We start from the raw sequence: 13,566 nt of genomic DNA on the forward strand, positions 1-13,566 counted from the left end.
TTAGGGCTGTTCAGATCCCGGGATGTTGTGCAATTTTGTTTCATCTACCAAAATCTTCCTCCGGATCTATAGAAGTTCGAAAACAATATATTACAAATATTGTTATCATACTAAAAATTATTGTATCGAAGGTTAAAACAAAGCAGAAAATTACCCGTTTAAATTTCTTTGTGACCATCTTTTCCACGGGTGGAACCTTCCTCTTACTTGGGGGTCTCCCTTTTCCTCGTACCACATTTGGGCTTAATATCTTCTTCCCCTTATCCAATACCACATCTAATTTGTCCTTCGTCAGTTTGAGTGTCGAGTCTACTGTTGAGTCTTCATATTTTGTTTCGAATTCATCCACAACATGTAGGAATGCATGGACTTTTTCATTATTTGAGGCTATTTTGGTTGCTAATTTCAAGCATCTCCTAACAACAAGCTCATAATTCCGTGTGTCCTCTCTCTCACTATGGTCATCGTAACTACTTCTGAGTAATGTGTATCTCCTCTTTAAGTCCTTCCTCCAGCGATCGAACACATATACATTTGGCAGCACATTAATCTTCTTAAACTGACAAACTCTAAGTGCATGCCTACATAGAATGCCCCTCGTCTCAAATAGTCCACACGTGCATTTTACATCCACCTCCTTTTCATTAAAGTAAACATTGAAATTGACTGTTTTAATGAGCTCGTCAGTAGAAATTTCATCCAACACATCGTATTTTAAAATTGACCCTTCTGTGCTTACCAACAAACAATAACAAGCCATTAAGCCTAGCAACTCTCTTTGGACCTCTTTGAATTTTGCATTTGTATATACGGATTGGAATTGCTTCTCAATATTGAAGTGAGACATGCAGGGAATAGTCTGGTTGATAGATTTGAAATCAGCAAGTGTCTCCACCTCGACCTTCTTTCTAAGTGCATTATCAAACTGATCAACAAATTCCTTCAATGTCGTTCCGAAATGTACATAACCATCGAAAAATGCATTCATGCTTTCTGACCTTTGGGTCGTGCTCATACCAGTACAAAAATGACCTTTCAAGTAAGCTGGAACCCAAAAAGACCTTTCCTCGTATAAGGATTCGAGCCATTTATTGCCGACCAGATCATACTTTTCAACTAGTTCACCCCAACTCTCCTCAAATTCGTTGATGTTCTGTGAATCATATAATGTTGTCTGAATGTCAGTCTTCAACCCCGCATTGAATCTGGCGTGCGACCCCAACTTCTCTGGAAGTTTGTGCAAGATATGCCATAAACAATATCTATGACGAGTGTTAGGGAATACAATGCCAATAGCACTCTTCATTGCCCGATCTTGGTCGATTATAATGGAACAGGGGGCCCGACCATTCACGCAATCCAACCACATTTGGAATAACCAGACAAAAGTGTGTGTGTCCTCGCTTGAAAGCAATCCCGCCCCTAGTAATATGGATTGCCCATGATGGTTAACCCCAACGAATGACGCAAAAGGCATCCCATACCTATTTGTTAGGTACGTAGTACCAAAGGTTACAACGTCTCCGAAATACTCATAGGCTGCTCGACTACGAGCATCAGCCCAAAACACGTTTCATAACCTCCCCCCATCATCCACGTCCATGACAGAAACGAACCCATCATTCTTATCTCTCATTCTTTTGAAAACTGATTAAGTGCATCACCACCTCCTTTACCCAACCTTAAATGTCTGGCCTTATCAATAAAATTTTGACAATCTTTCTCTTGAAACTGAAGATTCTCAAAACCCCCCGCATCAACGACAAGAGAATAAAAATTCTTATTCATTCGTATACCGGCTCGATCATTCAAGTCGAGGACCATTTGGTTGTATTCATCTAGAACCTTGTGAGATCGCAACAGCCTAGTCTTCTTGGGGCTTACAGTTATGTGGTTGTATATATTTTCAACAGTGGTGAAAACCCACTTCTCAGTCTTACTCAACGTTGCATTTACTCTGGCCTTACAATCCGTTCTTGTTGTTGGCCGTGGCTTGGAGATATTATTGTTCTTAGGTTGGTACTTTCCGCCACGGGCACAACCAACAATCACATAAACTGGCCTCCCATCATCATCTCTCCTAGTCCTCTGTATCCGTACACCAAAACCCTCTTGTTTCGCATAGTGCTTATAGTAGGCTGTCAACTCTTTCACACTTTCAAATTCCATACCGGATCTGGGTGCATCAACTCGTACCTCATCTTCTTGGACAACAGTGGTACCCTCTAAATCTTCATTTATGTCGAAGACCATTTCTACATTTATTCAAATATGTATGGATTAGCATTAAAAGAAAATACAGAAACTATAATCAATTAAAAAGAAAACTATAAATACCATCAGCGTCATGAACACTGTCATCACTAATCAGTGATGAACACCCAACATTTTGTTCAAATTCAGTTGTCGTTGGCTCAAGGGGCGCTTCTTGCCTCAGGTCCTCCGGATTACTCGACGGAGGGTAGGGCATATAAGGTGGCATCTGCTCAAATAGGATGTTGTTAGGGAAAATGGAAGTTTCTCACTAAACCATACAAAATAGAGCCATTTCAATTTTCAAATAAATATACCTGAAATGATTGATCAAATGGGTTAAAGTCTTCATCAAATGGGTAGGCCATGATTTACATCAAAAGTCAGCAGCAATTACGCTGTTACTTATATTCTGCAAGGGCAGAAAAAATTATATTCACTAATTCAAGATTTCATCTCCAAATATATTCACTAAATCATAATAACAATTTGTTCTTTGGATTTGAAAACTGTTTAAGAGAGTGTAGTCAATGCAACAAAATGTTATAGCCTTTTTTGGAGTATGTTACTCATTAAAGTTAATAAAAAATAAAATTCATGCATGTCAACCAATTAACTTGTAACTTGTAACATGTCAACCAACCAACCCTACTATAATGAGCACCATTTTATGGATCAACATTCAAGGACCACCTGAAATTCGAAACTCACACTTGGTTTTGGTTTTGGTTTTGTAGTGAGGCCTATTAATAAAAGGCCAGTACTGCATGTAGTTGGTGTTGAACCCAAGATTTCAAGTTTTGTGTAATTATATATTTACACATGGATTTTGATGATAACAAATGAATTCAAAAAATAAAGAAGTCTCAAACTCAAGTTGTCTACACAATGGAGTCAAGCACATCAAGGAAACAAGCATGAGCAAGAAGGGAACAAGTTCACATTAAAATTATAGAGTAATGTTGTAAATCTCTTCAAAATTCGAAATTAGGATTAATGCTCAAAATTAATATTTTATCATAAAGCATTAAAATACATTTTCCACATGTGCATGAATATTTTTGAAAATTAAATTTGAAAATTTTGAAAGATGATTGATTGTCATCTTTTGCATGTGCATGCCTTGATTAAATGGTTAAACTTTGAGAATATTAAAGATGATTGATTGTCATCTTTCACATGTGCATGTTTTATTTGAATATTTTCAAAAGTGATTGATGTTTTTTTGGACTTATACAAAAGGTAGATGATTTTGTTTGAAAAATTTGAAAAGTAAAGTGTGCTCCTTTTGTCATATGCAAAAAGTAAAGGATTAGGTTTGAATTTTTTGAAAAGGAAAGTATGCTCATTTTGTCATATGCCAAAAGTAAAAGATTAGGTTTGATTTTTTTAAAAAAGTGAATGATGTTGTCTTTGACAATTGAAAAAGAAGAACCTTTTATTTGAATTTTTTGAAAAAGTGAATGATGTTGTCTTTGGCATGTAAATCTTTTTAAATTTGAATATGAAGTCTCATATGCCTATAAATAGATCATTTGAGAGTTTCACATTTACAACACTAAGAGCATACAACATTCATTCAAAGCTTTCATTCTCACTTCTCTAAGCATTGAGCATTAATCTTTGTTCATTTTGAGAGATATAGTTTGTGCTGTATTGTTCTTATTTCACTTATTGAGGAGTATTTTCTGATAACCTACCCACTATCAGCTTTTGTATCAGAAAAAAGGGTGTGTATAACCCTTGTGCGTGTAGAAAGTATTCTACACGGGGAATAGTTGAATCATCACGTGTAAGGTGATTGCAAGTGTAGAGGGTGTTCTACACGGATCCTTTGTAGCGGTGTTGTTCAAAGGTGTAATAGGTTTCTATCTCTACCTGAAGGAGGTTGAATAGTGAATTTGGGAATCCTCAAGGGGTAGCTTGAGGCGAGGACGTAGGCAGTGGGGCCGAACCTCGTTAACATACTGAGTTTGCTTCTCTCTTGCCCTTACTCTTTATATTTATTGTTATTTCATATTTTGTTTATATTTTATATTATATATTTGATTTATAATTGTTATTTTTTTAATACAACTCAATTCACCCCCCTCTTGTGTTAGTCATCTGGGCAACAATTGGTATTAGAGCTAAGAGCTCTATTATAAGATTAACTATCTTTTGAGTTAAGATCTTATGGCTAACATTGCAGCTTCATTTGGGGAAGGTCAATCTAGCAGTCGGCCTCCACTCTTTTGTGGAGATAATTACTCATTCTGGAAAGTTAGAATGAGAATATTTCTTCAAGCTCAAGGTAGAGAAATCTGGAAATGTATTGTAAATGGACCTTATATTCCAACAAAAGTGGTTGATGGAGTAAAGGTCAAAAAGGAAGAAGAAGAGTTTGATCGTGAAGACGATAGACTTTATACTTTAAATTTAACTGCTATGAATTTATTATATAATGCTCTTAATGGAAATGAATTTAATAGAATAATGAATTGCGCTACGGCAAAGGAAATTTGGGATAACTTGGAAGTAACTTATGAAGGAACTTCGCAAGTCAAGGAATCAAAAATTTATATTCTTACTCATGAATATGAAATGTTTAAGATGAATGATGATAAATCTATTTCTAGTATGCACACTCGTTTTACTAATATCATAAACAGCTTGATAGCTCTTGGCAAAGTTTATTCCAAGGTGGAGATAGTAAGAAAAGTTCTCAACTCTTTACCAAAACGTTGGGAATCAAAAGTTACAGCGATTCTTGAAACTAGAGACCTCAAGAAGCTCGAAGTCAATGAACTCATCGGGTCACTTATCACCCATGAGTACACATTGAAAAGAGGAGAAGAAGAAGGAAAGCCAAAGAAGAGCTTAGCACTTAAAGCTGTTCCTCATGAAAGTTAAAGTGATGAAGATGAGGAAAATGAAGATAAAGATGAAGAAGTTGCGATGATAACAAGAAGAATTCAGAGGTTCTTGAAGAAAAATAGAACTCCTCCGAGTAAATCCTTCAAAAAGTTTTTCAAGAAAGATTCAGGTAAAAATGACACTTTAATTTGTTATAAATGCACTAAACCTGGTCATATCAAGCCAGATTGTCCTCTGCTAAAGAAAGATTGAAACAAGGGCAAGAAAGCAATAAAAGCTATATGGGATGATGATTCAAATAGCTCAGATAGTGAAGCAAGCAATGAAAAATCAGCAAATCTTTATCTTATAGCTAAAGATGACATTGAGGTAACAAATCTTGATAATATTGAAAATCCTTCATATGAAGAATTGCAAAATGTTTTAGAAGAGATTTATGAGGAATTTGAAAAATTGGGTATCAAGTATACTGCTTTGAAAAAGAAAAATTCTTCTTTAACAAACGAAATTGAAATTTTAAGAAAAGAAAGTATCATTTTGAAAGATGAAAATTTTGAATTGAATAAAAGAAAACCAATTTAGAAAATATTGTTGAAAACTTTACGAATAGAAAAAGAAATTTTGAAAAACTTCTTGGTAGTCAAAGATGTGTTTTTGACAAGGCAGGTTTGGGATATATGCCAAAACAAAAATACAAACCTTATAAAAATTTCTTTGATAATCATTCTACATCAAAGACTAATATTCAAAATTCTTTTCATAAAAATAATTTTGTCAAAAAAGGATATTATTATAATCATTCAAGTTTTTCATATATGTCACATGCTATTTGTAATTTTTGTAATAGAAATGGTCATAATTATCATACTTGTCTTATTAGAAGAAATCATACAATGACTATTAGGGCCATATGGGTACCTAAAAATCTTGTTTCTCCTAATACTAATAAATAAAGGACCCAAAGAACTTGGGTACCAAGAAAAATTATTTTAATTGTTTTTATAGGTATGCATGAAGTCATCTACAAGTAAAAATAAGTGGTTTTTAGATAGTGGATGTTCAAGACACATGACGGGAGATAAGACTAAGTTCTTTGATCTTAGATCTAAAGAAGAAGGACACGTGACATTTGGAGACAACTCGAAAGGGAAGATCGTGAGAATAGGTAAAATTGGTAATGAATCTTTTCTCATAATTGAAGATGTTCTACTTGTTGAAGGTTTAAAACATAATCTTTTGAGCATAAGTCAATTATGTGATAAAGGATTTACAGTTACTTTCAAAATGGATAAATGCATTATTTTGAATGATTATGATTGTAATATTTGTTTTATTGCTTTTAGAAACAATAATGTTTATACAATCGATTTTGAAGAAATTACCTCACAAGATGCTATTTGCTTTTTAGCTCAAAATGAAACTAATTAGCTATGGCATAGAAGATTAGGTCATGCCAATATGGAACTTATTTCCAAACTTTCAAAAAATGATCTTGTGAGAGGTTTACCAAAAACAAATTTTCTTAAAGACAAAATTTGTGATGCATGTCAATTTGGTAAACAAACAAAAACTTCTTTTAAAACTAAGAAATATATTTCCACTACTAGACCATTGCAACTGATACACATGGATCTTTTTGGACCAAATAGAGTTGCAAGTCTAGGAGGAAAATATTATGCATTTGTTATTGTTGATGATTTCTCTAGATATACTTGGGTCATCTTTCTTGCTCATAAAGATGAGGCACATAATGCCTTTACCAAGTTATACAAGAGAATTCAAAATGAAAAGGGCTATACTATTTCAAGTATCCGAAGTGATAGGGGAAAAGAGTTTGTTAATAAAAATATTGAAACATTTTGTGATGAAAACGGTTTTGTGCATAATTTTTCTGCTCCTCGAACTCCTCAACAAAATGGGGTAGTAGAGAGGAAAAATAGATCTCTTCAAGAGATGGCAATAACAATGCTCAATGAGAACAACTTACCTAGTTATTTTTGGGCCGAAGCGGTAAGTACTGCATGTTATGTTATAAATAGAGTTATGCTAAGGTCTAAGTTAGATAAAATCCCCTATGAGCTTTGGAATGAGAAAAAGCCCAACATTGGTTACTTTCATGTATTTGGATGCAAATGTTTTATTTTGAATGACAGAGATAATTTAGGCAAGTTTGATGCAAAATCTGATGAAGGTATCTTTCTCGGGTATTCTACTAATAGTAAAGCTTATAGAGTATTCAATAAAAAGACTTTGACTGTACAAGAATCTATGCATGTAGTATTTGATGAATCTAATTCTCCACTCTCCAAGAAATCTATTGATGAAGAAACAGGAGGTATAAATAACACAGAAAGTCTCAATCTCAACAAAGAGAAAACAATAGAGGAAGTTCAACATGGAGCCATCAGGAAAGATCATCAAAATTTAATACAAGATGCAACCAAACAGTGGAAATTTGTGAAAGATCATCCAGTGGAACAAATTTTGGGAGAACCTTCACAAGGTGTAAGTACTTGATCATCTCTTAGAAATATTTGCAATCATACTGCTTTTCTATTTCAAATTGAACCCAAAAATATTGATGACGTACTTCTTGATGAATCTTGGATTCTAGCTATGCAAGAAGAGTTGAATCAATTTGAAAGGAATGATGTTTGGACACTTGTTCCTAGACCCCAAAATCATACTATTATTGGAACAAAATAGGTTTTTAGAAACAATAAAGATGAGTCCGGAGTCATTACTAGAAATAAACCTCGACTTGTAGCCCAAGGTTTTAATCAAGAAGAAGGAATCGATTATGATGAGACATATGCACATGTCGCAAGATTCGAAGCTATTCGAATGCTACTTGCATATGCTTGTTATAAAGATTTCAAACTTTTTCAAATGGATGTTAAAAGTGCTTTCTTAAATGGTTTTATAAATGAAGAGGTATATGTTGAGCAACCTTCAGGTTTTGAAAATCATATTTCCCCAAATCATGTTTTCAAACTCACAAAAGCACTATATGGAGTTAAACAAGCTCCTAGAGCTTGGTACGAGAGACTCAGTGGTTTCTTGATTGAAAAAGGTTTTTCAAGAGGAAAAATCGACACAACTCTTTTCATTAAATATGAAAATGATGATATTCTTTTGATTCAGATTTATGTTGATGATATAATATTCGGTGCTACTAATGAAAATATGTGTCAAGTTTTTGCTAAGACTATACAGGAAGAATTTGAGATGAGCATGATGGGAGAACTTACATTCTTTCTCGGATTACAAATTAAGCAAGCAAAAAGTGGGACATTCATCAATCAATCAAAATATATTAAGGAATTACTGAAGAAGTTTGGGATGAAAAATGCTAAGGAAATTGAAACACCAATGAGCCCATCAACTAAACTTGATAAAGATGAATCCGGTAAGCCAGTTGACTCGAAGATATATCGAGGTATGATTGGTAGCTTATTATATTTAACAGCCAGTAGACCAGATATTATGTTTAGTGTGTGCTTATGTGCACGCTTTCAATCACCTCCAAAAGAATCACATTTAATTGCAGTTAAGCGCATTTTTAGATATCTTAGTGGTACAATTAACCTAGGGTTATGGTACCTTAAGCACACATCTTTCGATCTAATCAGTTACACAGATGCAGATTATGCTGGTTGTAAAATAGATCGAAAAAGCACTAGTGGAGCATGTCATTTCTTAGGTCATGCACTAGTTTCCTGGTTTAGTAAAAAATAAAATTTTGTTGCACTATCTACTGCTGAGGCAGAATATGTTGCTGCGAGTAGTTGTTGTGCTCAAGTTCTCTACATGAAGCAACAACTTGAAGACTTTAAACTCATGTATAATCATATTCCAATCAAATGTGATAATACAAGTGCTATAAATCTTTCAAAGAACCCAATACAACATTCTAGAACTAAGCATATTGAAATAAGATATCATTTTCTTCGAGATCATGTGCAGAAAGGCGATATAGTACTAGAATTTACAAACACACATGATCAGTTAGTAGATATTTTCACAAAGCCTTTACCAGAAGATAGATTATGTATGATCAGAAGAGAAATAGGTATGATGCATGCTATGAATATCTCTTAAAAGATAGACTAGAGTCAATAAAAATAGAGATAGATTTTTTAAATACTTTTACATAAACTTGAGATTCTTAGCCTCATGTTTAAGACGCTCATTCTCTTTATACAATATCATGTCATTCTTATCCATGGGAACCGGCAAGCGGAATGAAGAATCTAATAAAGATTTCAACTGTTTATTCTTCTGTCGAATGATTCCTTCCCTTGTGTGAGACTCTTGAACAATTCGTTAAAGTACAACAATTTGTTCTTTGAGCTTTTCAATTTCATGATTTTTAGCTTGTAGCCGCTGAGAAAAAGCAACAATAGAGGAAGAGTAGCGAGTCCCAAGACTCACCAAGTCATAAATAGCATCAGAATCTGACTTATTAGTCAGATTATTATTTTCCTGCTGCAACATGGCACCAATGGCAGCTGTAGAAAGGACAGGAGGTTGAGAAGCAGAATGCCTCATGGATGGATCTAGGGAAATGTTAGAAGAATGAGTCATTGAGAAAAGAATAGAAGGCTTAAAACGAGAATGTTGAAGGAATGCAAATGAGTTATAGAGATGAAAAGAAAACTTGATGCGGATTGGATGAACTTCAGGACTGATTTTATAGAGATAGCATAAAGAACAAGACAAGCTATCATCCAAGTCAAAGAGTAATGTATTTTTTCCCGATCGGTGAAAATGACATTTTTTTAGAAACTCGAAGCCTTCAATCTCGTTTGTCAACAACATCAGGCGATTTTTTCAAATCTTCAGCCGCAATTGTCGGATCACGGACGGATGAAATTTATTTATTTATTTTTAACTATCTACAGTGTCTACTAACGCATCGTTTTCTTCAGATCCATTTACTTGTTGTGGATCCTTTTTAATGATGCCAAAAGGGGGAGAAGTGTTAGACTAGAACATTAACATTGTTTGAATTGTTAAACTTATTATATATACTTGGAATTATATTTATACTTTTGCTTGAAAAACTAATGCACATTCTCAGGGGGGGCTTAAGTATTAATACAGGTTTCAGGTTCTATCAAGTATTTGTCATCATCAAAAAGGGGGAGATTGTTGAACCCAAAATTTCAAATTTTGTGTAATTATATATTTACACATGGATTTTGATGATAACAAATGAATTCAAAGAATAAAGAAGTCTCAAGCTCAAGTTGTCTACACAATGGAGTCAAGCACATCAAGGAAACAAGCATGAGCAAGAAGGAAACAAGTTTACATTAAAATTATAGAGTAATGTTGTAAATCTCTTCAAAATTCGAAATTATGATTAATGCTCAAAATTAATATTTTATCATAAAGCATTAAAATACATTTTCCACATGTGCATGAATATTTTTGAAAATTAAATTTGAAAATTTTGAAAGATAATTGATTGTCATCTTTTGCATGTGCATGCCTTGATTAAAGGGTTAAACTTTGAGAATATTAAAGATGATTGATTGTCATCTTTCACATGTGCATGTTTTATTTGAATATTTTCAAAAGTGATTGATGCTTTTTTGGACTTATACAAAAGGTAGATGATTTTATTTGAAAAATTTGAAAAGTAAAGTGTGCTCCTTTTGTCATATGCAAAAAGTAAAAGATTAGGTTTGAATTTTTTGAAAAGGAAAGTATGCTCATTTTGTCATATGCCAAAAGTAAAAGATTAGGTTTGATTTTTTTAAAAAAGTGAATGATGTTGTCTTTGACAATTGAAAAAGAAGAACCTTTTATTTGAATTTTTTGAAAAGGTGAATGATGTTGTTTTTGACATGTGAATCTTTTTAAATTTGAATATGAAGTCTCATATGCCTATAAATAGATCATTTGAGAGCTTCACATTTACAACACTAAGAGCATACAACATTCATTCAAAACTTTCATTCTCTCTTCTCTAAGCATTGAGCATTAATCTTTGTTCATTTTGAGAGATATAGTTTGCGCTGTATTGTTCTTATTTCACTCATTGAGGAGTGTTTTCTGATAACCTACCCACTATCAGCTTTTGTGTCAGAAAAATGGTGTGTATAACCCTTGTGCGTGTAGCAAGTATTCTACACGGGGAATAATTGAATCATCACGTGTAAGGTGATTGCAAGTGTAGAGGGTGTTCTACACGGATCCTTTGTAGCGGTGTTGTTCAAAGGTGTAATAGGTTTCTATCTCCACCTGAAAGAGGTTGAATAGTGAATTTGGGAATCCTCAAGGGGTAGCTTGAGGCGAGGACGTAGGCAGTGGGGCCGAACCTCGTTAACATACTAAGTTTGCTTCTCTTTTACCCTTACTCTTTATATTTATTGTTATTTCATATTTTGTTTATATTTTATATTATATATTTGATTTATAATTGTTATTTTTTTAATACAACTCAATTCACCCCCCCTCTTGTGTTAGTCATCTGGGCAACAATTGGTTTAATGATCGATCAGAAACAAGTTGTTGGACATATATTGCACATATTATGTATGGTGAATTTGAAATTAGTGTCAGTTTTAATGGTATTTGTTATGGTTTATTGGAGGAATTGATTATATACGCTACTAGTATATATCTAGATCTATATGGCCATCGTAGTATATACGCTACTAGTATATATTCTAGAATATATACTGCGGCAAGACCTATTAATAGTGGCTTTACGTGCGGGCACATCCAGAATAGTTTATTTCACAATGCACTATTTGCAGGCATTTATTTATCATATATGTATATGAAAAGAACATTGCAAAGATATTGGTATCAATATGCGAGAATGATAATGTTAGTTATTTCATACCAAGCCCTGGATTTATAAACGTGTGCAGAAAATTAATTTAAGAATTATACATTTGGTTGGAGGAGGGGAAATCTAACTACTATCAAATGTGGATGACAGTTTGCCAATCAGAAGTCACAAATGCTTATAATATTTTACTTAGAATATCATACAAAAATGGTTTTCATCAACCCATATCTTACACTAATATTGGACACAGAACCAATTAAATATATAGTATTTAACTTCTTATGATACCTGGGCGGGAGAAGGTTCAACTGTGGCAGGAACTTACCAGTGTTTGAGTAAGCAATGAAATACAATAGATGTTCTTAACTATTAACTAAACTCAGTAATCTGCTAAACAGATTAGATGTTCTTAAGCGATAGATTGTACCATATCAACCCTGATTAATTTGAGAAGTACCATAACAACTATTTCATTCCACCATATTCCAAACATAGAGAAGCCGAGCAAAAGCTAAGATTTTTATGCCACAATCCACAACCATTCAAACCTAGCAGAATACACGTAAAAGCTGACAATTTTTTCTCATTTTTCCAAACCAGTTCAAAACTAACGGAAGCCAACCAAAAGCTGAGGTTTTTCTCTATGCCCTAAGCTACCATACCATCTCGAAAAACAGAAAAATCGAATCTTGATGTAAAGCTGAAGAACATAATGTTACAACACGTACGAAAATGGTAAAATATTTACCTAAGCTTCTCAGTGCATTTACCCGAAACAGAGCTTTACGAACTGTTTTTTCTTTGCTCCGTTCACAATCGTTTCAAGGGGAGTGGAAGCACTACTGTAGGAGATTCGCAAGGTGGCACTGAACAAAGCCTCACCGTCGCGAGGTGGCGCTTGGAAGAGGAAGGGTAGATGCGTGTTCGTGCTGAGGAACAACGGAGTTTCAAGGGATGTTGACCTCGTTTCAGGGGACGTCGAACTCGTGGGGAGCGGCGGCACTGGGAAGATGACGGACCGACACACGAGAAAGTGGCTGATGACAGAGACGCCGTCGCTGGAGGAGCTGGGTAGATCAACCACTACGCGGGTTGCTGTCTCGGGAGAGGGTGCTTCGTGGGTTCATTTCAAATGGGGATGAAATCGATCAAACTATATTTCAAATTACTTCTAAAAGCACCATTCTGGTCAAAATGAAAAAAAAAAATTAAAAACCAAGAGAAGCCACTGTAGCAGTGCACACAATGCACTGCTACAGTGGCTTCTCTGTAGCTTTACTCGTGTAAAAAACATCCCATATTGAATTTGATATATCTAAAATAATTTAGATTTTTACTACAACAGTTAGTTAAAGATGGAAGACTACAGTTGATTCACCAAATATTAAAATACTAATTTCTCATTGGATTCACTACATTGGATTGAGTATGTTGCTAGATATTTGATTAGTAATTAAGAAATTTAGAACATAGAGGCCAGTCTCTTAGACTTTTAGTCTGAAGAGTGTGTGTGATCATGGAGAGTGAGATTACTAGATTATGTGAGGGGCTAAAGTTGATTGATGAAGAGAAGCAGGAGGTTGATTTTCATGAGGATGATATGTGAGGGGCTAAAGAAAGCAAGATGTTTGCTAAGAAAAGTAAGAGAT

At 34.2% G+C, this 13,566-nt stretch overlaps 1 protein-coding gene across 1 annotated transcript; it reads right to left on the reverse strand.

The window, feature by feature from the left end:
* Positions 1-1,369, reverse strand: LOC122290967 (protein FAR1-RELATED SEQUENCE 1-like). Its single transcript, XM_043098627.1, has 2 exons — positions 155-1,369; positions 1-66 (listed from the first exon to the last, which is right to left on the reverse strand). Exons 1-2 carry the CDS (start codon positions 1,367-1,369, stop codon positions 1-3), a joined length of 1,281 nt encoding a protein of 426 aa, XP_042954561.1.
* Positions 1,370-13,566: the final 12,197 nt, after the last annotated feature.

The sequence above is a fragment of the Carya illinoinensis genome, chromosome 13 (genome assembly GCF_018687715.1).
Source record: "Carya illinoinensis cultivar Pawnee chromosome 13, C.illinoinensisPawnee_v1, whole genome shotgun sequence".
In the NCBI taxonomy this organism is placed as follows: Eukaryota; Viridiplantae; Streptophyta; class Magnoliopsida; order Fagales; family Juglandaceae; genus Carya; species Carya illinoinensis.

Coding starts and splice junctions, on each gene's coding strand:
- LOC122290967 (XM_043098627.1), bottom strand. CDS start 1,369: ATGTGGTTGGATTGCGTGAATGGTCGGGCCCCCTGTTCCATTATAATC. Junction 67..154: donor TCACAAAGAAATTTAAACGG/GTAATTTTCTGC, acceptor GAACTTCTATAG/ATCCGGAGGAAGATTTTGGT.